At 39.0% G+C, this 27691-nt stretch overlaps 1 protein-coding gene across 1 annotated transcript in view; it reads right to left on the bottom strand.

The window, feature by feature from the left end:
- pcnx2 (pecanex 2) overlaps positions 1-27160 on the bottom strand; it is a 32261-nt gene extending 5101 nt beyond the window's left edge. Inside the window, exons 1-31 of the mRNA XM_060872894.1 lie at positions 26757-27160; positions 22959-23161; positions 22647-22761; positions 22522-22555; positions 19686-20789; positions 16654-16798; positions 15604-15746; positions 15403-15481; positions 15105-15240; positions 14414-14556; positions 14173-14326; positions 14057-14089; positions 13796-13967; positions 13211-13321; positions 13033-13124; positions 11768-11877; positions 11536-11641; positions 11362-11454; positions 10426-10576; positions 9313-9454; positions 8691-8868; positions 8297-8405; positions 7195-7324; positions 6385-6443; positions 5775-5990; positions 5113-5366; positions 3969-4202; positions 3342-3445; positions 2879-3023; positions 1106-1336; positions 342-616 (exon numbers count right to left, since the gene is read on the bottom strand). Coding sequence (XP_060728877.1) covers positions 342-616; positions 1106-1336; positions 2879-3023; positions 3342-3445; positions 3969-4202; positions 5113-5366; positions 5775-5990; positions 6385-6443; positions 7195-7324; positions 8297-8405; positions 8691-8868; positions 9313-9454; positions 10426-10576; positions 11362-11454; positions 11536-11641; positions 11768-11877; positions 13033-13124; positions 13211-13321; positions 13796-13967; positions 14057-14089; positions 14173-14326; positions 14414-14556; positions 15105-15240; positions 15403-15481; positions 15604-15746; positions 16654-16798; positions 19686-20789; positions 22522-22555; positions 22647-22761; positions 22959-23161; positions 26757-26909 — 5354 coding nt within the window. The 5' untranslated portion in view covers positions 26910-27160. The remainder of the gene's footprint in view (positions 1-341; positions 617-1105; positions 1337-2878; positions 3024-3341; positions 3446-3968; positions 4203-5112; positions 5367-5774; positions 5991-6384; positions 6444-7194; positions 7325-8296; positions 8406-8690; positions 8869-9312; positions 9455-10425; positions 10577-11361; positions 11455-11535; positions 11642-11767; positions 11878-13032; positions 13125-13210; positions 13322-13795; positions 13968-14056; positions 14090-14172; positions 14327-14413; positions 14557-15104; positions 15241-15402; positions 15482-15603; positions 15747-16653; positions 16799-19685; positions 20790-22521; positions 22556-22646; positions 22762-22958; positions 23162-26756) is intronic.
- Positions 27161-27691: the final 531 nt, after the last annotated feature.

Below are 27691 nucleotides of genomic sequence, written 5' to 3'. Positions count from 1 at the left end.
CAAAGCCCACTTTGATTTTCGTGCCCCGAACAGGAGTACAGCTACCGTAGATATTTGTGTCTATAGTGTTAGGAGTTTAAATGTTTAAAAGTATCCTGTCTTTAAAAGTATGTCAGTTCAAGCAGTTTTCTACAAATAAAGCATGAAACAATCACCAAAAAAACCCCCCATAAAATCCTAAAGGAACTAATTTTACTACTGTTTAATTATTGGATTTATTTCTTATTCTTCTACTTTTATTATGCATTGCTTTTTATTTCACAACTGTTTATATTTAATAACTTAGTTACTAATAAAATGCTCACTGAATCGCATTTCAGCTGGAAGAAAATGTGACCCACCGGAGCCACCGGGAGCAGAGCCACGTGCGGATGCCCTGGAGGCTGAGCGTGCCACCCCAGATGCTGCCCGTGTGCTTGTGTGTTCCTGCGTATGAGGTGGTGAGGGCAGACACGAACATGGGGTATCCCAGCGGCTGGTCGCATGACGAGTTGATCATGTTCCGCAGTGCCTGCTTTGAGTTCTGGATGCTTCCTCGCTCTGGATTACGGTTACGCAGGAAGATGAGCTCTTGCTGCTGTCCTGCCCACAGCCCACGCACACACTCTTTATTGATCTGACAGAGGAACAGAGAGGTGCGTAACGGCTTTTAGAGCACTTTACAGTTAGACGGTCAGAATCAGACCCTGATTGGGGCAATAAAAAAAACCTGCGATCTCTAACAGTACAAATGCATCCAATTCCTTAGGACGAGGGAGTTTTTAGTGCTTCAGCTGTAAATAAGCTCTTAATATGTCACATTTAGAAGATTTTTTAAAGATATTTAGTCATAAACTTGTATTTTGCATTATTGTCTCAAAATTGCCTTAACAATTCAGTTCCAGTTCCAAGAGAAACTTGTACACTGCTATCTATTTATTTAAATTGAATTTAATTTCTTATCTGAATTGAAATTCTTGTAACAACTACTGAATAAAATATAAACGTAAGAAATAGAAGCGTAATAAGGATTCAGGAGCATCCTGACTTGTGATTTGTGTAAATGATATATGATATAAATGATAGCAGATTTGTGTAAATGATATATTTTCCATTAAAATCTTACCTTGATGACTTTAAAGCTGAGGTAGCGTTTATACAGCATGATGATCTTGTACTCATCGTTGCCGTCGTCCAGTGTGTGGCGTAGGGTCAGCAGCGTATCTCTGCTAGACAGCACGGCCTTCCTCCATGCCGGGTCGTTCTCGTCACATATCACCAGCGAGCTCCTGTAAGTACTGATGGCCTCGTACAGCACGGCCGGCTCCTCGCTCTCCTCCAGACTCGTGAAGTGATCCTGTCATCCGTATTGCACAGCAATGGATACTAATGAGCCTGCTTTTAGAAGATGACTAGATCTTCTACAGGTTGCTTTCAAACAAATGTACCATGCATTAAACTAATCAAGGTCTGTGTTCAGCGTTTCATCATTTTAACAAGTTAGTGGGTATGGAGGAAACTAGCATAGGAGCTGGTAAATCTGACACGAGAGACCTTTTTCATAAAGCTTTCATACCTTGCTTATAATTCACTTACAATATAAAACATATGAATTTTTATTTAGTAATTTTTCTGTATTGTATGTATCTGTGTATGGAATGTTGCAGCCTAGTGGTTAAGGTGTTACCAATCGGAAGGTTGTGAGTTCGATCCCAGGTGCACCAAGCTGCCACTGTTGGGCCCCTGAGCAAGGCCCTTAACCCTCAGTTGTATAAAACAAAATGAGATAATGTAAGCTGCTCTGGATAAGGGCATCTGCCAAATGCTGGAAATGCAACGTAATGAATAAAATGGGAGGGTTGCATCAGGAAGGGTATCCAGCATAAAAACCTGTCCCGAATCAAATATGCAGACCAGATGATCCATTGTGGTGACCCCAAACATGGAGCAACTGAAAGAAGAACAACATTTATCTGTATTTACTGCTCATTTTTACAGATCTCTAATGGACCTGGCTTCTGTTACAGGAACACTGGCATGAGGCATGAATACACCCCTGATGGGATGGCAGTCTATCACATCTCCCCTGTTCACACTCCTGGACATGAACGCCTGGACCTTTACTGAAATGTCCCCCTGGTGTTTACAAGTGACATGATCAAGCCTTAATGTGTGATTCTTGTCCCTGCCTAGTTGAATCTGTTTGCTGATAACCTGACGCTCCCCTCTTGGCTGTAATTTCAGGTGTTAAGATAATATAAACCTTTATTCGTCCCACAATGGGGAAATTTCTCAAGTGTTTTAATAATTTCCATTTAATATATTTTTACTTACATGATTCCAACTTGAGAAAAATAGTCGACTGGACTTTACAGCTTATAATGAGAACTAAAAACATGAATTACTAAGGGGTTACATTTTAAATGCAGTTTTTTAATCATTCTTAGTAAATGTTAGAGGTGTTTGTGATCATGCACAGGTCAACACGTGTCCTAACCTTAATGAGCTAGGCCATATTGTAGATTATTAAGCCAAGATTAATGATAGCATTTTCTTTCATTTGAGAGATTTACAGACATTCTTTATGAATACTTTTGTTACAATTTGAAGAGGACACTATTTTTGTCACATACAAATGGCAGAAAATAATTTTCTTTGACAGGGTCAACCATGATACACTGCCGCAGGAGCAGAGAGGGTTAAGAGCCTTGCTCAGGGACCCAGCAGTAACTGTTTGGCAGTTCAGGGGCGTGAAACCCAACCTTACAATGAACAACCCAGCACCGTAACCACTTGAGCCACCAATGCCCATATTTATAATGATTCATGAACAGGGGAGGCTATTTTTATGTCATTTCATTTCTCCCTGTTGTCCTAGCAGCACTGCACATTTTCATACCTGATGAAGTTTGAGGCTCATCCTAACCGCCGGTGCAACCACCTTCTGGAGCAGATCCATGTCAGTGAAGACCCACTCGTCCTTGGAGGAGATGCGGAAATCTCCTTTAAACAAAGTGCTGAAGCCGTACAAGAAAGACTCCAAGCTGAGACAGACACAACAATGAGAGCGTATTAAACTCTTCATCCTGTACCACAAGAATCTGTGTGTCTATGGCACACTGGCCTCAGATACAAAAACTACCACTTTGGATAAAAGTATTATGAAGTCTTACACTGGCCCATTTGTAAGAACTGCAAAAATATTTCACAAGCTAATAAACCTTTTATTCATGTTAAGGATAGAGGGTTAAGGGTTTTGTTGAAGAACCCAACAGTATAAGCAGAGTAGTGCTAGGATTTGACCAGCAGGCCAATGCCTGAACTATTAAGTCGCTACTTCCATAATAAGATAAGGAACATACCTGTTAGACATATTATGCGATGCAGTGCCTAGAGATCTCCTGCCCAGGACGGACAGAGCAAAACACAATGTGACAAGCAGAGAATCTTCATCGCAGTCCACTGGCTGTGAAGAGAAATCACACACACAATCACTTCAATACTGTACATTTATATTATGTCATCACAAGCATGCATATGTTCACGTGCCACTCATGGTAAACGTGTTGTGGAAAATAATGATGTCGTCATTGACTAACACAATTGGAACACAATTGGAGTTGGATTTAGGATGTGGTAGCCTAGTGGTTAAGGTGTTTGATTATCAATCGGAAGGTCAAATCGAATCCCACATCCACCAGGCTGCCACTGCTGGGCCCCTGAGCTAGGCCCTTAACCCACAATTGCTCAGTTGTATAAAATAAGATCAAAATAATGTAAGAATGAGTTGCGTTCATATTCACGGGAATTTTGGCACAGTTCCAGTGCAACACCACCTATAGGACCTGCAGAGATTTTCCTGGTCTGCATGACAGCTTTCACATTATCAATTATTCTTTGTGACCCCTGCTCTGTTTCATACTAAACTACCAGTGTGAAAGCCACTTAAATCTTTCAGTTTAAACAATACTGTGACAACAGTATCTCACTTGTTCCATCTTGCTGGCACAGTACTGTATCCATTCCAGATAGACGTTGCAGTAGCTGGCCCTAGTGACGCCTTGCAGGCAGTGGACATAGTCTTCGTCGATCTTAACGCTGAACACCACTGGGTCTCTCTCTATGTAGTGCCATTTACTGTAGGGCTGCAGGGCCTCATGGATTGACTGCTCCTTAAGCCACGTCTGTAGCTTTGGGTTGATCACCAGATAGTAGATGATACTCTGAAGACAGAAAATTTGGCATAGACATTATTTTGTGTCATATCAGCTATCGCTCATAGAACATTCCTCTACGCTTCACTTACTTCTATGATACGTCTACTGAGCTAAAGTCCTTTATTCAGTTTTAATTGATTCTGACTGGTCAGCTTGTGAAAATGCGTGTAGTTGTTGATATTTTGTGCTTTTCGCTGAGAAGATTAATCATTTATTTAGCTTTTTTTTAAGGAGTCTCCAGTGTCAGCATTTTACACTATTCACTATAACTTCACACCGCTGGATGTTGTAGTTTTAAGTAACATTTTTTACGAACCTGTTGAGAACGACAAATGGTTAAAAATGTACGGCATGCCATTTGTTAATATTACAAAAATTGTAGGCAATGGCAAATTGCTGTGCGATATGAAAAATAAAACACTTGTTGTGCTGTTATTGCAAATGAATCAACATTACAACACCCAGTCAAGATTTTTGTAAACACAATGTTATGATCAAAACGTAACTGTAATACGAACATACAGTACATTTGCTCTTCTTTGTCTGTTTGAGATTACACAGTGAATCTGATCATTACAATCATCAACACCCAGTCGAGCACTCGGGTGCCAAGAGCTTAGGCTGTGATGACATGAGGTTTTTGGACAGGAATGAGATGCTACACCTCTTTAGATGCTCAAATCTATTCAGTGGCAACTGACAATGCATTTTTTTTCATTCTATGCTATTTTAAATTAGAAGAGATATACAGTATACAGTATTATACTCTGTGACTCATGGACAACTTTCAAACTGATGTTGATTAATGTGGTTTGTTTGAATCCACTAATATACAACGTACCATTGACCAGCCCAAGGTTGTGATAATTCAGACCAAAAAAAACAGGTCTAAGACTAAGTCTGATGCAGGTGATACCTTGAGGTAGTAGGTGATGAGCAGTTTGCGAAGGTCGTAGAGCTGCAGCATGGTGGCTGCGTTGTTCTCACTGATGCTGTAGCTTTGAAGCACGTACTTGGTGGTGGTGAGCTCCCAAGCAAGCCAACGCAGATTAAACGCAGCATTACATGAGAGGACGTGGGCCAGGTGACCCGGTTCACAGCAGCAACAGCCCTCATCCTCCTCCACACCCTCAGTAATGGCCTCAACCTCCCGCTGCTGACAGTAAGTGCCTGATCGGTTAGAACAAAGAGGAACAGCCAGTGACTTATTATAGATTTGGAAGTGATTTTATGTCTTCAATTGGAGATTAACTTGAATGGGTTTCATTAAGGGTTCTTTAAATGGTTCTGAAAAGGTTTCACTTGTTCTAAATCATGTTCCTGTCCTGACTGCAGTCCACCTGTTAATGATCTCTGCTTTATAGTATGTACTGTATGAACACTAATGTTTACTACATTTCTAATTTCTCCTCAATCCTCTCCAGTCACAAGACAATAACAATAACAATAATATCTTAATTACATCTGCATTGTTTTGATTATAAATAGCAGTAATCTTCTTGTTATATTCATTTAAAAATATCCTTTTTTTATTTACAATACCCAGCCTCCATATTGTAAAGTTTTATTCCTACTTACCCCTGAACTCGAGCCCCCTCAGCTGGAAGGTGACGAGTCCGTTGCCGACCTCGATGAGGTGTATGAGAGCATTGAGGTAATCGGAGGCCAGTATGAAACAGTCGCCTGTGCTGTAGTTTCCCCAGCGGCCCAGCAGCAGATCCCCACACAGAGAGTGCTGCAGTGAACGTGTCAGGTACTCGTAAAAGATTGAGTTTAAATTATTATCATCACAGCCTGGAGGGAAGAAAATGATTTCTTATCAATTTCTATACAAATTTATAACAATTAGATGACACCAAATCAATTATTAAGCACATTTGTAAAAGAAGTGAAAATAAATCTGCCAAAAGAATAAAACCATTTCATGCTGGAAATATCTAAAAATAGATCTGCAATCTCATGAAGGATTATTAGATATATGAAATTATATTCATAACATACACAAGATACACTCGGATCTCCTGGGACATGGTGCTTTCACAATTTTAATGAAAGCTTTAGTAGGCATGAAACAAAGCTTTTATTTTAAATATAATCCATCAGCAATCTGCTGAATCAAAAGCAGGAGCTTTGTTCTTATGTGCACATGTACAATATCGGCTCTAAAGTAAAGCATGTAAACATTTACCGGTATCCTTGTCAATTTGAGACATCAGTCTGCTGTTGGAATTGTCAATACGTTTTGTGCTGAAAATGACAAATCAGAAACATCAGTATATAATTAATAAGCATTATTTAAATAACATCACTGTGGGAAAACTGATGATATTCCAAAATTCCCTCTAGTGGAAGTCAATCTTACATCCGTAGATCTATCCATCCATCCATAGAGCCATGCATACATCCATAGTTCCATCCATCCATAGCTCAATCCATCTACCCATAAATCCATTTGTCCATCGGTCCATCCATCCATGCATACAGCCATAGATCCATCCATCCATAGCTCAATCCATCTACCCATAGATCCATTTGTCAATCAGTCCATCCATCCATCCATGGATCCATCCATCCATCCATAGATCCATCTTTCCATCCAAAGATCATTCCATATATTTATCCATATATCCATCTATCCTCCATCCGTCCGTCCGTCCGTCCGTCCGTCCGTCCGTCCGTCCGTCCGTCCATCCATCCATCCATCCATCTATCCATCTATCTATCTATCCATCTATCTAAAATTAAGCGTACACATCAGCCGTATCAATTTTGCAGTTACAAAAAAAACATGGACATTAGCATTTGAATAGAATATAAAGTAATCATTTCAATTAAATTTATCTGTATAACTCTTAACAATACACATAGTTTAAAAGAAGCTTTAAATAAGTATAGAAACAGAATAAAAAATGTAAAGTTTATAATCTGGAAGAAATGCTCCTGCAAAGAGATGTTTTTCAATTAACCCATTTTCAGGGATTTCATAAGAGTTTCTTACTTGTAGTTTCTCTCCCAAAACTTGACAGGACGTGGGTAGGATGTGATGAAAATGGCACTGCCCAGAAACGGGCTCAGTGGAGTGTAAAAGACGGTGGTGATTAATGTCTGAACCAACAGCATAGCAGAATCTGAGCACCTCTGTTAAGGAAAATCAGAATGAATAATGAAAGAAACACATATTCATTTGGGGTACACACCAAATGATGGGATTAAGATGGTTTCATGAGCTCCCAGTTCAGGTTATGCAAAACAACTGTGTACTTTATACCTCCGATGTTGTCAGATTTTTAAAGAGTAGAAATGGGATGTGGAAGCCTAGTGTTTAAAGTGGTGGACTACAGATTGGAAGGTTGGGACTTTGAATCCCAGCTCCACCAAGCTGCTGCCACTGGGCCACTGAGTAAGGTCCTTAACCCTCAGTTGTATAAAATGAGATAAAAATTTCATTCCAAATTGCTCAGGACAATGGCATCTGGCAAATACATGGGTTTAGAAAACCAAAACCCTTTAAACATGAGTGCTTGTATTTAGTTCCCAAAAAGAGAGAGAAAAATTTAAATAAAGAAGGTTTTTTGTCATATATATATATATATATATATATATATATATATATATATATATATATATATATATATATATATATATATATATATACACGTATATATATATATATATATATATATATATATATATATATATATATATATATATATATATATATATATATATATATATATATAATGTAAACTAAACTAAGCATGATATATAAACGACAAGATGGCTCTGACACCACAATTTAATATCTAATACACAGACACTATATTGTTGCATATTGTAGTTACATAAAGCTGTCAGACAGGGGCACTGTAGCAAAAATCCAAGTAAGTCAAAAGTCCAAGTTAAAACTCAGGTGTGACTTAATTTTACTCAAAAGTAAAAGCCTGGAATAGTGCTCAAGTCTGTATGTCTGTATACCAGTATGGTTCATTTCAGTGTCAAATTTTTACTACATTACTCTGAATACAGCCTCAAATATGCACATGATAACTGTTGTTTTTACATGCAGTAATACCAGCATGCAGGTCAGACTGTAAGGATACGTGGCACGGCGAAGGGCTGGGCGAAGGCGTGAAAGGCGCTGCCCCATGCTATCTGCCAGGGAGCAATGTAGACTAGAACAAAGTGCAGCTTGTGCATAAGATCCCAAAGCTGCAGACAAAACACAGAGCATCTGACAATAAACAAACACTGCTATTTTGGGCATTTATGCACATTCTGAGCTGAATCCGCAAAAAATGGGGATAGCTGATACTATTCTACAAGACAGACTTTTAACAACAGACTTGCTTCTCTGAAATCCACCGTAATGCTTAAGACACAATATTAAAGCACTTCAATAAGGATGTTGTGAGGTCCTCTTACGGTCAGATTTCCTTGAGCAATTTGAAATACTGCTGTTCTGCAAGCAGTAATGTCTCAGAAAGCAGAGCTCACCTTGTGGAAGACTATGGACATGAGGAAGAAGTTGAGCAGGAAGGTCTCTGAAGCCCTGCTGTAGTCAAACTCAAAGAAAACGATGGTGAAGATGAGCGTGAGGAACTGGTAGCTGGGGTTGCAGAAAGACGAGCGCAGAAGCTTCATCCCAGCAACTGTCATCAATAAGACATCACAGCTAGAGCGAGACACAGACACCTGAGAAACTCAGGTGAAGGGGCAAGACACAGCCAAGCAAAGCACAGAGACATCAGGACAGCACCGGGCGCTAACAGCTAACGCTGACAAGTGCTAATGCTAGTCACTGGCTAGAGAATTAACTGGTACTAACAATACATATATATACATGTCTTCATATGTTTAAAACCTCTTTTTACTTATTTGAATCCTGAAATATGTTCATCTGTTCGGTCACAGCGATCATTCTAAGTCAAGTTATTCTGATTTATTCTGTTATATTTAGTTTCATGTCTCTACTGTGAATTGAAAGCCGAAGTCATAAGGTCTTTCCTGCTTTACTAGGACTCACGGTCATTTCAAACGAGCTTCCCTTTTTAAAATGTTGTGCTGTATAAATTAAGTGTGATTTTTTTTTTAAATCCAGAGCTGCACAGACACTTACTGTATACCCAGCTTTTTCCGGTGGCTGAGGGCGAAGCCATCATTAGTAAGGGCACTGAGCACAATGGCAGGGTAAACAACATACTTCTCAAAACTCAAGAGCCCTACATAGAGCCGCTCGAACCACATCAGCTGAGCATCCTCTGAAATGCATCCATCAGATACACACAGACACACACACACACACACACACACACACACACACACACACACACACACACAGAATGAGCTATTGCTTTCTCTATACCATGGTGCAGGTTACAAAATTACTAGTGTTTTAAAGAAATTAATCTCTAAAACATGGCATTATTGTAAAGTCTGGAACAAATGACAAAATGCTAAAAATATGAATTCCACAAGGTTCCATCTGCACATTATGAAACGTTTGCCCCAGAAAACTGTAACTGTGCTTTTCACATTGGTCACAGGCCAAGTAGGTTTTACAGATTTGTGTACCAGTCCAAGAATGTAACCTAATGGTTATTTTCTTTATTGATTTAGTCAGACCAAGATGAATACAGAATAAAAATAAAAAGCAGTAACACTGGTGCTATGGATTGTTTTGTATTGCTATCGTGGACATTTGTATCATTTTGACTTGCCATTTTTGTCAGCAGTGGGTTAAAATTAAGCGTATCTTCACCAGTGGCAGTTTTTACCATTGATGAAATTTCAAAACCATTTTTGTTCAATGATGAACTAAACAATGACGTTACTGGCAATAATGGTGTTACGACAAAAAATAATGACATATTCACTATTCCTGTCATTACTGTGATCATTCGTTTGTCTCTGAATTTGGTGGAAAATACTTAACTAGACCTGGAAGTCCCAGAATTACTCTGTCCTGTTTGATCCAGTTCTTTTTTCAATTATAGAACTTACAGTGGTAACAACACCAATGAGCTACAACTTCCAAGGAAATGTGTAATCATACAGCATGAAATGGGACATCACAATCCAACTATTGACAGTGCAATTAAACTGTGTCACTAACATTACACTGAACATTAATCCTCATTCCCGGCCTCATCTTATTAATAACTAAAATACTATTTGTGATTCAGGAAATATATTAGTGACATTGATGAGTGGATGTCTGGACAGCACATACCTGTGGGCTCAAACTGGGAGTACTCTTTAGTCTTAAGCACTGGTCGAGAGATCCACAACCAGGGATGATGTTTGCGTAACTGAGGGATGAGATAGTGGGTGACGAAACCCACAGTTGCTGCCAGAGCATACAGCACTATAGTGACAAAGGGCTGCGTTTAAAACATAAGACATGTTAGTTGAAATGCAGGAACCTCATTTGCTATGCATATGCTATAATAACAATCTCTGAAACTGATTTTATGTCTCTAAGATTCTAGGACAAAAAAATATTGGAAGGGATCTCGTTTCTTCTAGGACATGAAGCACCGATCAATAACTGACCATTCAAATTCTTCCAAATGCACAACCTAGTGAAGTGTACAGTAAAAACGACTGATGGTTATTGATGTTTGCTTAAAACTAAAGTGTATAGCAGTAGGATTTGGGAATCATACATTAATACAGTCTAGAGAAAACTCTTGTATAAGCCATTTGTGCTTAATTACTCACTCACTCACTCACTCACTCATTTTCTACCGCTTATCCGAACTACCTCGGGTCACGGGGAGCCTGTGCCTATCTCAGGCGTCATTGGGCATCAAGGCAGGATACACCCTGGACAGAGTGCCAACCCATCGCAGGGCACACACACACACTCTCATTCACAAACGCAAGCACACACTATGGACAATTTTCCAGAGATGCCGATCAACCTACCATGCATGTTTTTGGACCGGGAGAGGAAACCGGAGTACCCGGAGGAAACCCCCGAGGCACAGGGAGAACATGCAAACTCCACACACACAAGGCGGAGGTGGGAATCGAACCCCCAACCCTAGAGGTGTGAGGCGAACGTGCTAACCACTAAGCCACCGTGCCTCCTGTGCTTAATTATTGTCCAAATATTTTATGATTTTTAAAAAAGGGTCAGTATATTAAAATCAGAAAGGCTCACCCTTAAAGACAGGAAGACAGTACTGGCAGTAACAGCAAAAGTCAGAACTGAAGCGACGGTACACATTGCCAGGTCAGAGATCAGTATCTGTCTCTAAGAAACAGAAAAAAGTCACAATCAGGCTCTAGTGATCAAAGAGCTCCAAGAGTGCATCATCTGCAATACAGTCCTTACCACTGAGCTCTGGAGCTTTTTTGGAAGAGGATCTTCATCCTCAAAAGGCTCTTCCTCCATCTCATCTTCCCCCAAGGATGGCATGAATTTGGATTTAAACAAAGCACTGAGATGAGGGACAGAGAAGAATAATCTGTGTTAATTAGGTGTGTGATATCTGATGTATCTCTTGTGGCTCTTGCAGAGAAGAATAATATAAAAGTCTACTACTATCTAAATAAGGTTTTCTTACAACAGTACAGAGGGGTCACTGCTTTGTCGACTGAGATGATATGAAAGGGCTACCAGTAGAGCACAAAACCCAGAGAACAGGGCTGGGATGTGCTGCTCGTTCCAAGGTTCCTGCACACATCAGCAATAAGGAAGTCAAAATCTCGTCATTTTGACATGTTTATATGAATTGAGTGCACAGGACTAAGCTAAATAACAGATGTTTTCACTACTGACCTACTAAAACGTGTGTGCGAATTGCATGACATTTTACATGGTTTCGTGGTTGGTAAGTGCATATGAGCTGTTATTGCAGTTTCTCTTTACACACAAGCTGATTCAAATGAAGAATTACGAATGTTTCGTGTCGGCCCATATCAGTTCTTCCCAGCCTATGATTATTTTTCAATACATCACATCTTGTTGTGTTTTAATCTTATATCATTACTTGTAAATATTATACAGATTCTATCACATATATGATTCACTGCATAATGAGAAGTTAGAAGGCTAATTCATACATTTTAAATCTTCATTTAAGATGTGAGCCATTTATTCCTATTTGTATGTTGCCAATTTATCTATTTAAGTACAGTGACATAGATAGTCACATCCACAAAACTGGGTTAAAAGAAATGGGACAGGAATTTTTCAACTTCACTTTAAATCAGAAAAAAGTACCATTTTGGTCTTTAGACACAAACACCACTCCACAAACATCAGAGCAGACATGTTAATTCCTGACCACAGAAATATCAGCTATGGGTAAGAACAGAAAAAATTGACCTATGCCCCACTTTTCATTTATTCATTCATTCATTTTCTACCGCTTATCCGAACTACCTCGGGTCACGGGGAGCCTGTGCCTATCTCAGGTGTCATCGGGCATCAAGGCAGGATACACCCTGGACGGAGTGCCAACCCATCGCAGGGCACACACACACACTCTCATTCACTCACGCAATCACACACTACGGACAATTTTCCAGAGATGCTAATCAACCTACCATGCATGTCTTTGGACCGGGGGAGGAAACAGGAGTACCCGGAGGAAACCCCCGAGGCACGGGGAGAACATGCAAACTCCACACACACAAGGCGGAGGTGGGAATCGAACCCCCAACCCTGGAGGTGTGAGGCGAACGTGCTAACCACTAAGCCCCCGTGCCCCCTCATTCATTCATTTATTCATTCATTCATTCATTCATTCATTCATTCATTCAGCATTTCACATATATCACCTGTATATGTAGTGTAACACAGTATGCTTTAATAATTAAACCATACCTTCAGTGCACCGAGACAGAATCCGTACAGAAACGTTAACACCAACAGACTCCTCCCTATACAGTAGACGGCTGAAAGGAGACCAGTTGCAGCTAAAAAGAAACGAAAAGTTTAGTGACAAACAAACCCCATTACATTGTTTCTAACTTGGATTAAATTATAGAAAAGTTTTACAAACCTGTTCCACCAAAGAAGTGTATATCAATTTGCTCGAGAATGTAAATAACAAATGTGTTGATTTGTGGGAACAGACCAAGGAGGAAGGTTATCGGAAAGCAGTATGTAAAGCCTGAAAGGAGCATAGAAAAAGGTAAGCATATATTATTATATACACAAGTACAATTTAAATACTGAAATATATTTATATATATATATATATATATATATATATATATATATATATATATATATATATATATATATATACATACTAATTATTTTCCATTTAATTGAGCACCATTAGATTAAACACCTCAAACATCACAACAATGTACTTTAAGTAAGTATTTCTATTTATCCTTTAAATGTAATACAATCAAATGGCTCTCCATATGCTTCCTAATCTATATAAACAAATGCATTCAAATCGCAATCTTAATTAATTTTTAAAAGAGAGTGCCAACTTTTCTCCCTTTTCACTCTCACCAATGACCATATATTGTCATAATAAAATATATGTGTGTGTGTGTGTTGTTCCTTAAAGAAATGATCAAAGACTCTTCAATGAGCATAAAACAAACAGCTCTTTATACCTAATACTTACCAATTAAAATGTCTTGTACAAATCGGAGCATGTCTGACATGACAATCGGAATGCCATATAAGGTGAACACAGGAAGGTCTGATCTTTTCAGTTTCAACTCCAGAATCCAAATAAGGCCACAGAACATGCAGAAATATGCAGCTCGACTGTAGGCAATAATTTGATTATGGCCCTAAAAACAACAATCATAAAAGGTGATGAGTAAAAAATGAACCCTGTTGCATTCCATAATTAATGTTGTTCTGATTCAGCTGAACTCACATGAGTAGGTGATGCAGCGTCCGGCTGGACACTCTGCAAATACAAAGAACAGTTTATAACAGCCTATAACAAAATCTTATGTTATTGTTAATAAGTAGTAGAGAGATCTGCATTACCTTTAATAACGAGTACTGACAGCTAGCCATGACGAGACAAAACTGGAAAACCCAGAAGTCCTTAAAGCAACCCTGGTTTAGGAGCACAAAGCCCAGAAAAGCAACCAGGAATGCTAAAAACACAGCAGCCATGTTCTCCTTCCAGTCCTGATTTCTGTATGAATCATGAAAGTGCTTAGTTTGGTGTCAGATGTTCCACATCCAAGTTCATATACAAAGTACACAACAGTGCATTTCTGACCTGTCCAACAGCGCCATTAAGGTCAGCCGATCGTACAAGATGTTGATCCATTTGCCAGGAAAAACTTTTAGCTTATAGTAGAGCTTCCGGGACGGTTTTTCCTCAGTGGTCGTGTCAGAAGAGTCGTCAAGAGAATCCTCTTCCTGAAGTCAAACAATAGCAGCACGCTGATGAGCGATCTGAAAGCTGCTCATATTACAGTCAACTAATAACAATGTGGAAATATCAGAACAACAAACAAAACTTCACAATACAAGTTGAAATCTCTGTATGATTATCATTACGTTTACACTATTCGGTAGATTCTCTTTTCAAGAACAGCTTATATTTATCTCATTTATACAAGTGAGCAGTTGAGGGTTAAGGGTCTTGCTCTGTAACTTCCCTAGATATATTCAGTGACAACACTGATCAATTCCATAAACATCCATTACACATTATCACACAACAGGAATTTCTTTCACACACAAAATCATTGACCAAATCAGGTAATCAAATTAACTGTAGACTCACAACAGAGGCATTCTACAGTATTATGTTCTATTCATATAAGCTCTACGCTCAGTATCAGCTCTGTATTAGTTCTATGGCCATTATTGTAAAAATTTGTCTCACCTGCCTCATGTACATGTATGGTCTAACACATGAGCCTAACACGTGCAGTTGGGAGACGAGAAATAGTTTTTCTTGCCTGAAAGATCTCAGGGTGTGTCCTCCTGGGCCGAATCCTGTGAGCTGGAATGATGCGGCGCTGAAACGGACAGTCAGGATGCCCACCCACTAACCCATCCTGGCACTCAGAGTTGGAGGACGTGGAAAGGAGATCACTAAACGAAAATAATAAAGCAAAAGCAAAGGTAAAGATGATCACGTAGGTCAACATGCCGATCTGAAATCATATAGCTGCAAGCAATTGGCCAAATATAGTGTTCAGTTTGTGAAATCCGTTCATCGAAATCTGATACGATATTCCAGGCTTTTCACTGTACCATATGTTTCCCGTGATGAGTTCAGCTCCGAGAGGTAAATTTAGCGCTCTTTCATTGTACAGCTTTCGAGGTCTGTCCCCTGAAATACATTTCCCATTTACTATTAGACTTGATTCATCCTTCAGAAATGACATAAAAACAAATAATTTATACTTTTGCCATGATAAAAATGTCCTATTTTTTTCATTATCTGTCACTTACTGTGCACTGTGTGGAAGGTGTAGGCCTCCTCTTTGGATGTTGCTTCTGGTCTACAGATAACCTGTAGCATTGAGCTCTCTGATTGAGATGTCTGAGAAGGCAGCGAGTCATAGTCCGGATCCCTCTCTTTATCTGTCTGGGGACTGAAAGATTGAAGACAAAACGTTTTTTATGCATTGTGTATTGGCTGTCCAACAGTATGGTTTTGTTATTGTGTAGTGGATGTGTGGCTGGTTTCATATTGCTGATATTACTACCTAGCTAACTGCTTATTTATGTACTGTACTGTACATGATTTTCCTACAGAAATATTGGGACTGATATATAAGTGGTGCAAAATACCTTGAACTAACTCAAAAGACTAGGTAGATACAGATATACCATAAATGCAACTGCCATAAAAACAGCAGACATGGACATGTTTAAGACTCACTTCTAAACTATAGAATAGAAATGTTCAATATCTGAACAGACATCCAATAATAATCAATCAAGCATGAATCGGTGTGCTGTTTTAGGAAATAATCAACAACACCAGGGTGGAGCGATGCAGTCCAATGTAAAATGGAATCTATTTAGTCTAGTATTTTCGAAAAAATAGCATGTCCAGAAGTGTTTTGTACAGTAAACGATCAACATTTACAATTTTATATTTACTCATAAACATTTTTTTATTATTATAAACATCTATAGTTACATTTACTGTTGTGGAACATCTGCGAATCAATTTAGAGCCTTGATTTATTTTACATTACATTTACATTATAGCAGCTATAAACACACCTAACACAATTTTTTCCTCTCTTTTGAAATTTACTGTTCATTTTACACAAAAACCAGAAAGAGCAAAATCCCCTGTTGTGGAAAACTTGCTTCTGTCCAATCAGATAGTACAAGACCATTCAACTCACAGCAATAAAACTGAACATAACTTTAGAAATATAGTAATACACTAAGACCTACTAAAAGAGTCCACATGTAGTATCGTTACTATTAAATGGCACTAAAATAAAGACAAATCTTTGTGCATTGCAGCTCTGTAAACTGTACCTGTCTGGAGAGACGATGGGAATCTGTTTCTCTGGAAGGCCATGCAGTGTGTCTGTAGTCTGTAGACTGTTCGGAGGGTTTATAGGGCCTTTCTGTCCAGCCTCATCTGTGCTTTCTATGATCTTTCCCACCATTTTAGTGTCCTCTGATAAGAAACAGAACCAGGTCTGATAAGAACAAACAGCTCTCATATCACAGCATCAAAGAAAAAAAAGCAATGTGTCCCCAAACATCTTTATTTAAAATAAAGGAATCTTGTAAAAACATTAAGCCTATGGTTTATCAAAAGCTGACATTAATTGTAGGAATATTTACTGTTGAAAGAAACACCTGTATTTTGGAGTTTTGCACTAGCCTATCAAAAAAGGCACTGATATGGATAATTGTTAAATTGATGTTACAATTGCAAAACATACTATATTTCTGAAGTGAAGTTCAGTTTGTGCAAAGTTGTGATCTCTCTAGCCACCATGGGGGATGTGGTAGCTTAGTGGCTGAGGTGTTTGATTACTGATTGGATGGTTGCGAGTCCAAATCCCAGGACCACCAAACCACCCCGAGCAAAGCCCTTAAAACCCAATTACTCAGCTGTATAAAATGAAATGAAAATGTAAGTTGCTCTGTATAAAGGCCGTTACAATTTAAATGCCATAAATGTAATGTAAATGAATCCGAAAGGTCTCCAGCATTAGGGATGCCTCTCAAGGACACTTTATCCCTCTGACATCTAGGAGAAGATTCTATTGCATCCATCACAGACTCTTTCCAGAGGCACTCTCTAATATCAACCATCAGTACAAACGTGTATTTTAAAATTATAGCATGTCTATAATTTTAAATGTTATAGATACAGATGTGCTGCTATGAGTCCGTTCTAGCTGCTATGATTTTTCTTCAAAATTGCATGACATGGTAGATGTCTGGTAGAAAATTGCACTTAATACACTTCATCCTGCATAGAGCTGAATCATGATTCTGAAGAAGCAGCACTTCCTTTAAGTGTTATATCCAAGGATATTCTTCTTTGATAAAGGTAAAAAATGTACCACTGTAAATTTTGTTTGAATTCTGTGGATCGAACTATAGCAAGATCAACTATGGCATTCTATCAGTTTTGTTTGTACGCTGCAAATTTTATGTTAATTCACTCTGGACAAGACCATCTGCCAAAGGACTAACTGTAAATATCAAATCCAATCAAAGTCTACTATGTTACTGCTCAGCACAGGCATTATTATTGGAGCTCATCTCAGTGGCTTCAACATCACTCAGCCTCACAGCAATCCTGATGCATTCATTCACTGCAGTCCATTAACTCTGACATGATGAAAACAGCACTAGAATATGTTTCCATTGATTCATATTTGGTTATTAGCTTAAACGCCAATATGTTTTTTTTAAAACGTTCAAACATGTAAATCAAAACCAGATCTAGGACACATTTTAGACAGAACACCATAGAACACTTTGGCACTGTTAAATCAGCGAAGTCTATGTGATGTCTGTGTTTTCTGCCAGTATCACAGTTAAGGGGTCTGATCTAAGGGATAAAGTTAATAACAGTTCATTGCATTTTTTTAAAAGTCCTGGAGGATTTTGAAGCAGTTACTGAAGCACATACCCAGCTTTTTATAATCTTTCCTCGAAAATTCAATTGATTTTCATAATCTCCAACAGTTAATAGATTTCTATTCAGAAATAAAACAGCTTTCTAAGTATTCTTCTAGATTTATACTAATATTTTGAAAATCTTATTAAATCCAAAATCATTATTTACTATAGGGGGCACGGTGGCTTAGTGCTTAGCACGTTCGCCTCATACCTCCAGGGTTGGGGGTTCGATTCCCGCCTCCGCCTTGTGTGTGTGGATTTTGCATGTTCTCCCCGTGCCTCGGGGGTTTCCTCCGGGTACTCCGGTTTCCTCCCCCGGTCCAAAGACATGCATGGTAGGTTGATTGGCATCTCTGGAAAATTGTCCGTAGTGTGTGATTGCGTGAGTGAATGAGAGTGTGTGTGTGCCCTGCGATGGGTTAGCACTCCGTCCAGGGTGTATCCTGCCTTGATGTCCGATGACACCTGAGATAGGCACAGGCTCCCCGTGACCCGAGGTAGTTCGGATAAGCGGTAGAAAATGAGTGAGTGAGTATTTACTATGGAATATTTCTGTGGTAGATGCATTGATTATTGTAATACTCAGTTAGGACCTCTACATAGAAATCATTTTAGATTTTGTGCCTATTTTTTTAACTTTCAGAGCCGTTCCAGATTTTTATCGTTAGCAGAGGTTACAGCTTTTCTACAGTACAATGTATATGTTTTGAAAGGTGATTTTACGTTGATTTTTATTTGAGTTTTTGTATTTCCAGCATGTTCTCTGTCTGCACTATAACAAATTAAAGATGTCCATATTATGAATTTGAAAGTAGCATGTAAACTGTTCTGTTCATGTTCTCTTCATTTCCATATGAGTTTCCTCTGAATTCTCCAGTTTCTCCAGGGTGCAGTGCTGGATTTCCAACTATGGTGTATATTCCTGCCTAACCCCCACTGATCCCAGAATGGGCTCCTTATCTACTGCATCCCTGTGTATGAGAAAGTGTTTATTTTATAAAGATAAGTGAAGGAACGCCGATTCAGTCATGGAACGGTGAATAAAAATTGATGCTGTGTTTATATAATGCATAGCTTTGGTAAATTGAACAACCAAAACAGACCCAGTAAAAGCAATCAAATGAACTTATCCTTCATTTTAGATTTGTTGGAGTTAGGACCAGATGACAATTAAGGGCTAATCGTTGTATGACAAATACCAATAACATTTTTGACATATATAAACAGTATGGACAGAAGGCCAAAGCAAATTTGAAAAAAATTGAAATGTCTCTATTATTGTACATAGCATCTTACAGATACAAATTGAAAATCCAAAATTATCCTTGCTGTTTTGCAGATAATAGATGCCTCATAACATGCCAATCACATCCCCCACCGAAAAAAAAAAAAAAAAAAAAAAAAAAAGATTAATGACTGACCATCTGTTTTAGTTTTCTGCTCCTCCTTCTGCTCATCCTCTCTCTGCTTCCTGCCCCCACTTCTGGTACTGCTAATGGACTCCAGCATTGAAACAAACTCCACAAAGTTAGTCTCATTGGGCAACTGGCCATCCTTATCCTCCAAGTCCGACTTAGATGAGGTCATAGTCTGCAGCTTGGATTTGGCTCGATGGCCAATCAGGACAGCGTCCCTTCCACTGTCAATGCTAAGTCCTCTTGCATGCATCCTTCCTCCTCCACCAAACCTCCCCATGCCAGAAGGGATTTGCAAGAATCCATCAGTGTCTGACTTCAGCTCAGCGTGCTCACTGTCATCTTGATGGGAACGCACATCAATGCCCGAGGAGCTGTTATTAGTGATTGGACTGAGATTCTCAGCCTCGTGTTCAATGGACAATGCTTGCTGATTGGCAGAATGGGACCAAACTGGCTCATTTAAGTCTTGACTTTCCTGAACCACAGACTGTTCCTGATGAGATAATTCATTAGAAATGGTACTCCCTTCTTTATTTTCTTTGATGCAGCTTTCATCCTCCTCTCGAGGTGAGTCGAAGGTTATAACTGGGATTTTGACAGGAGAATCCCCCATCTGGTCTTGCTGAGCCAGGCGGGATTGAGCTGACTCCATGAGGCTGAGCCTGACCGACTCCTCCAGCTCTGCTGCTGTTTGAGGATCACAGCTCATTGTGATGATGATCTTTACTGTATCATTCTCATCCAAGCAGGTCGCTAAACCAGAATTGTCAACCAGTACCACAGAGATTTCATCTGAGCAGTAGGTCTCCTCAGGCTTCTCTTCCTCCTCAACCTCATTATCCTCTAAGGACTGGCTGCCAATATTGTTGGGGTCCGTAAGTGGAGGTGTCTCTTTCTCGGCTTCTTCTTGGATCCTCTCCTCTTCACTGCTTCTTGAAGGTGGCAGGCCTTCATCAGCTGTGTCCCCTTGGGTTGGCAGTCTCTGCTCTGACTGTAAGAGTGGGGCTGATTGGTCAGTATTAGGACTAAATGCATCTTCAGGGGTCAGTTTTTCCTCAGCCTCTGTTCTTTCCTTACACTTCTTCTCAGAGGATGTGTCATCTTGGCCTGAAAAAGCCACACAGTCAAATAATTCACACAGTACTAAAGTCATAATCATTATCTGCTAGCATTGCTTTATTATATTTATTTCTTTTATTTTTGCCACATAAGCACATCAAGCAGTTTATGGTATAAAATATCCAATGACACCCAGAAGAGGCTTAGGTCCTTTTAAACCTGGTTCCTTCCTCATGTTGTCTCAGGGAGTTTTTTGTTGCCACTGACACATCTGAATTTGCTCATTACAGATCTAACTATAAATCTATTGTACCTGGATTTCTGTAAAGATGCACTGTAAATAACAACATTTACTGTTAAAAGTGCTGTACGAATAAACTTTCAATGAATTGAATTGAACTATCCTCTCATCAAATAGCATCACAGTGACTATATAAAACAGATTCTCTTCTAGGTCATATGCATTTACCCAGAACTGTCTAGCAAGACACATGTTCAAGAAATTTTAATCCATTTTGTTCAAATGAACGCCACTCCTTCTGATATAAAATTAACACTGCATATTGACATTACTTGCTCTAGGCTTTGGTTGATTTTATATACTGTGTATATTAAATGCATCTTAGTTATGGATGTCACCTCTAACCAGGTCCATCAGTGCCTGAGACAATAAAATTGGGACCTTCTACAAGTAGCAGTGTTGTATAAAGTACTAGAAAGCAATACTTGAGTAAAAGTACAAGTATCGTACTAGAAAAAGACTTTGATAGAAGTGAAAGTCACCTTTTAGAATATTACTCAAGTAAAAGTCTTAAAGTATCTGATATATACTGTACTTAAGTATCAAAAGTAATTTTCTGATATTTAATGTACTTAAGTATTTGAAGTAAAAGTAAAAAGTAAAATTTCAGTGATTTTCGGTAGGCATAAGAGCAGGGGCGGTTCTAGGGTTCATCTTTAGGGGTTTTAGCCATCAGTGAGAATTTAAAACAAGAAGAGTTTTATATTATATATTATATGACTAAATAGTAAGCCAAAACTTATGGTATTATTAAATGGCAAAAGTGGACACCAAAATTTTATGCATGATGTAATGATGCCAGTCTTGAATCAAAGCAGTTCATGTATGTGTGCATTCTCTACAAACAGTGTGTCCAATGAAGGCAGTCACTAATAAACAAATATTCACAAGACAAAGACCAAATCAATAAATGTTATTTTTATTTAGTATTGATATTGCATTAATATTTTGTTTGTGCTATCAACTCTGGTAATAAGAATAGTGACATTTCACTGCTTTTGGTTGCCACCGTTATAGATAAACGCCTCCAGCTCTGACTGCGCGTGCACGCTGGGCGTGTCTGTGCTTCTCCATAGAGCGTGCGAACGTGCGAACGTGCAGTGATTCGTGCGGACGTGCGTAATGCAATCTAGGAGCAGTGATTCACCAAACCTCCCTTATTGCAGTCACACACATTTCTTCTGATTTTATTTTGTAGTAACGAGTAACAAAGATGCTTATTGGAAATATAACGGAGTAAAAGTATACATTTTATCTAGGAAATGTAGTGGAGTAAAAGTGAAAGTTGACATAAATTTAAATAGCGAAGTAAAGTACAGATACGTGAAATTTTTACTTAAGTACGGTAACAAAGTATTTTTACTTCGTTACATTACAACACTTACAAGTAGGCATTGAGAACTAAAAAACTGAGAACTATAAAGTGTTTACACATGATGGTTTAATACAGTTCATTGAGTGAGTATGATTATTACTTACCCTCTGTGTTCTTTGAGTCCTTTTTTGAGCACTCCTGTAGTTTTTTAAAGGATACAGTAAACATATTGTTGAGCATAAAAGTATATTTTCCCAAAAGCATCATACTTCTGTATGAAACCACTCACCCCAATCAGTCCAGTGTCTGTTTCAGTCTGCTTTACTGTGACTTGGATAACTGGACTTGGCCTATTTCTGGTCAATACTGCCATCGCAACACCATCAGGTACTGTGCTGCTCTTCCTGTGGGGGGAAAAAAATTTATTCCACTGATGTAATGACTGACATTTACCCAAATAGTGCTTCTGTCACCAGCATTCACATTGATTTTAAATAAGAAGAGTAGTATTCAGCCTGTTCCAGCTATAATACCCTTACTGTGTTGGATTAATCCATAATTTAAAAAAAAAAGTTATCAATTTAGAGCTGTTTTCTCGTACCTCAGGCTGGATGGACGACAGGTGTCTGAGGCATTACTCTTTTTTTCTGCACCTTTGCTGATGTCAGACACACTGTTTCGAGGTACAATTTCACCTTCATCGAACATCACGTGAAGACGATAGTTCACCATCTTAATGAGGATGAAGAAAATGGTCACTGAGGTGCAGTAAATACTGAGGGACAGACTGGTAGGTGGAAGAGCCTGTGAAAAAGTTGGAAAACACATAAACACATTAGTTGTATGGTTTCTAAGAATTTAACCTTCTAAAGGTGCTTTAGAAAATAGCATGGCAAATCAAAGTGCAAAAAAGAGTGATGAGTATTGGAGAAAAAAAGAAGACTATTTTTCTAGTAAACAATATGCTCTGCTGCTCATGAAGAGCAACCAGAAATCATTAGGAGAACAATGAAAACTGTTTAAGAGCAAACGATTCTTTAATAAAAACAGAAACATTAACAGAAGCTAATGGTTATGTAAAAGCACAATGCTACAATACTTTAGGTAAAAGATAGATAAAGTTAGATGCTTGGCAAAGAACTGATTTCAGTCAGGAGCGCTGAATAGAATGAAAATAGAATAGAATTGAAAATAGAATGAAGATTTAAAACCGTACAATCAACAAATCAAAACCTGTAACCTGTGCAGCTCACAGAATTTGTCACACGTTTCAGATCATCAAAGAAATGTAAATATTAGTCAGAGATAACACAAGTAAACACAACATGCAGTTTTTAAATGAAGGTTTTTATTCTTAAGGAAAACAAAATCCAAACCCACATGGTCCTGTGTGACAAAGTGTTTGCCCTGAGTTTAATTTCTCTATCCACTACCAGGCCTGATTACTGCCACACCTGTTCACAATCAAGAAATCACTTAAATAACGTGAACGTGAAACAGACCAAAAGAACATACAAAGAAAATACAACGTGAAACAGACCAAAAGATTCTCAAAAGCTACACATCATGCTGAGAGCCAAAGAAATTCAGAAATAAATGAGAAAGAAAGTAATTGAGCTCTATCAGTCTGGAAAGGGTTGTAAAGCTATTTTAAAGCTTTGGGACTCCAGCAAACCACAGTGAGAGCCATTATCCTCAAATGGCAAAAACATGGAACAGTGGTGAACCTTCCCAGGAGGGGCCGGCCGACCAAAATTACCCCAAAAGCGACGACTCATCCGAGATGTCACAAAAGACCCTGCAAACAACAATCAAAGAACTGCAGGCCTCACTTGCCTCAGTTAAGGTCAGTGTTCATGACTCCACCATAAGAAAGAGACTGAGCAAAAATGGCCTGCATGGCAGAGTTCCAAGATGAAAACTGCTGCTGAGCAAAAAGAACATAAAGGCTCATCCCAGTTTTGCCAGAAAACATCTTCACAATCCACAAGACTTTTGGGAAAATACTCTGTGGGCTGACAAGACAAAAGTTGAACTTTTTGGAAGGTGTGTGTCCCATTACATCTGCCGTAAAAGTAACACCGCATTTCAGAAAAAGATCATACCAACAGTAAAATATGGTGGTGGTAGTGTGATGGTCTGGGGCTGATTTGCTGCTTCAGGACCTGGAAGACTTGCTGTGATAAATGGAACCATGAATTCTGATGTTTACCAAAAAATCCTGAAGAACAATGTGTGGCCTTCTGTTCGTGACCTCAAGCTGAAGTGAACTTGGGTTTTGCAGCAGGACAATGATCCAAAACACACCAGCAAGTCCACCTCTGAATGGCTGAAGAAAACCAAAATGAAGACTTTGGAGCAGCCTAGTCATAGTCCTGACCTGAATCCTATTGAGATGCTGTGGCATGACCTTAAAAAGGCGTTTCATGCTCAAAAGCCCTCCAGTGTGGCTGAATTACAACAGTTCTGCAATGATGACTAGACCAAAATTCCACAGCGCAGTAACAAACTCCTTGCAAGTTATGACAAATGCTTGATTGCAGTTTTTGCTTCTAAGGGTGGCCCAACCAGTTATTAGGTTTAGGGGGTAAGCACTTTTTCACACAGGGCCAGGTAGGTTTGGATTTTGTTTTCCCCCTAATAATAAAAACCTTCATTTAAAAACTGCATGTTTACTTGTTATCTTTGACTAACATTTAAATTTGTTTGACCTGAAATGTGTGAGAAACATGCAAAACAATAAATCAGGAAGGGGGCAAACACTTTTTTTTTTTTTTTTTTTTTTTTGCACCACAGTATATAATGCATTCACAAGCAAGCCTTTTGGATATCAGCAGCACACATCATTGTGGTTTTTAATGGATACAACACACCCTTTATAGGCTAAGCCTTCTAAGTGTTATCAACAGAGAACCGGTGTGACTGCAGGTATAGGTTCCAACCAAACTGCAGCCACACCTGATTCCACCTATTTAATAAATCAAGCTTAGTCTTGTTTCTACTGAAAATTGTAGAAAATTTGGAAACCCTGGTTGTCCTATTGGGGGTACTCTTAAAGTTTGTGTGTGTGTATAGTCATACATGCCCAAAAACTAACATCATTTAGCTGGCTAGTGAACCACTGAGGAACCTCTGAAGAACACCTTTCTCTAAGTGTATATATACACCACTGGCGGATTGGAAGGCAGTTGTGCACATCAAAAACTAACTGTGGCTAAAAATAGACAGCATGACACTATTATCAGTTTGGCATTCAGTGCAACAGTCGTGTTTACCAGCCCTAAATACATATCTGTGATTCCTCTGCTCTGTTGCACCTGACTCCATCAAACCCTTTATAAATAGCATGTTGAAGCAGGGAAAGCAGAATTATTTAGTCTGACTTTGAAACTTACCGAAAAGCAAGAACTATAATGTGTGTAAGTGAAAATGTATTTTTCAGATAGGTGTGATCCTCAGTGTTACGCCATGTTTGACCGTCACTTAGACAGCATGCAGAGAAAATGCGCCAAAGCCAGAATGCTGGCAGCCAGAGGCAGCTGAGTGCAGTGAATAGTGGAGCTGACTACTCACGGCCAACATGGGGAAGGACTTCTGGGAGCATAGTATAGATTTTCTCTGCTGGTACAGGTTATGTAATAAGAGTCATGAATATATGAATATTGGCATAATAATTAGGTCAGCAGAGTGAACTTTCTATTCATAGACAAACTAGAACCTCTGGGGAATTGTGTCCCCTATCAGAGGTGCCAATGGTTCTGCCCGGTTCCTTTATAGATTCCTAGTTCATGCAGCCGTATAAACTTGGCTTTGGCGTATAAAAAAACGTGACAGATACAGAAAGCAATGAAAGAATGAAAGTATAAGAAAACAATCTGCTGCGGTTTAAAAAATCAAACTGCTATAAACCACTTACTGTTGCTCCAAATAATGCTATAAATGCCTAAAACACCTTAATATTATAGGATCCTTTACTGTCAGTAAAACACAGGATGCCATTCCTTGCTGAAGTAGCAGCATCAATAATACACATTTATGACCTGTAATAGATCATAACAATCCAAATCATGTAAAATAAATCATGTTTAAAGATACATTTTCAGGTGAAAGATACAGATTAAATGTACAGGTTATTTCGAATGAGTGTAGTGAAGAAGATATAAACATTACAAGGACAAAGGATGGTAAATAAAATAATGGGACTGCATTACAGTAGAGTTGTTTCGAATTGCTTAGAATTGTTTACGCAGTGTATATGTATAAATTATATATATTTTTATATACGCCTTGGTGATTGGACCCCTAGAACTGACTGCGTATATGAGTGGTAATGTATAATTCCCAGCCTTTATTTCATGCCCATATGGCGTTGACTGCTGACTCATTTCCATTTACTCACCAGATGCAAAGACAGAGGCAACATGAGCAAGAAGAGCCACAGATAAAGGTGGCAGGAGTTGTTGAATTTACTCTGCTCGGGATCGTGGTACCATCCGCCGGTCAGGGAAGCCCACACCCCCTGTCGGAACGTCTGAAGCACCTGGGAGCCCATCGTCGCCAAGGCAAAGACTAAAACCAGATCATTCCATAAAATAAAATCACCCTCACCGCCATCTCCACGATTTCTTCCCGAAGTGAATGAATTAGTCCCCTACATGTTGCGGGTGTCTATGATAGAGGATCTCGTAATTTGTCGGCTTTTCGTCTAGTCATCTCGTCGTCGTCTTGGTGTTCCATTATTGTAGGAATGATGCTGTACGGTGCAAGCTGGGCACCATCTTCCTGGTGTGTGTGTGTGTGTGTGTGTGTGTGTGTGTGTGTGCGTGTGTGCGCGCGCGTGTGTGTGTAGAGAGAGAGAGAGAGAGAGAGATGATGATGAGGATGATGATGAGTGTTTGGTATGTGATGTCCCTTTCTGCCCTCCTGAATGAATCCTGCACCCCCACCTCTACTCTGCGGTCCAGCTCTCCTCCTCTAAATCACAACTGGGCTGATATTACACACTATACGGTAATGCGCTCTATAGGCGTATGGAGAGCTTGAAAATACATTACTTGTCAAGAAAAATTGCTGTAACACGGGGATGCCAGTGAATGTAATGTAAAATGGAATTACTTTATATTATTATACTATATTTAATAGTATATATTATAAAATAAGACATAATCCAGTGCTAATCTGGCTCCTCTGAGCTAAGCTATGGGTTTGGATCAAGGTTTGATAGTTCTGGGATTTGAACATTTCTGAACATAAACACTTTTACCACTGAATTAACACATATTAAAGGTTAGTAGTTGCAGCTGGTTGTGCTGACTCAGTGGTTAACGAATTGAG

This window comes from Tachysurus vachellii, chromosome 6, assembly GCF_030014155.1.
Source record: "Tachysurus vachellii isolate PV-2020 chromosome 6, HZAU_Pvac_v1, whole genome shotgun sequence".
Taxonomy (NCBI): Eukaryota; Metazoa; Chordata; class Actinopteri; order Siluriformes; family Bagridae; genus Tachysurus; species Tachysurus vachellii.
This window is presented reverse-complemented; position numbering and strand designations above follow the sequence as displayed.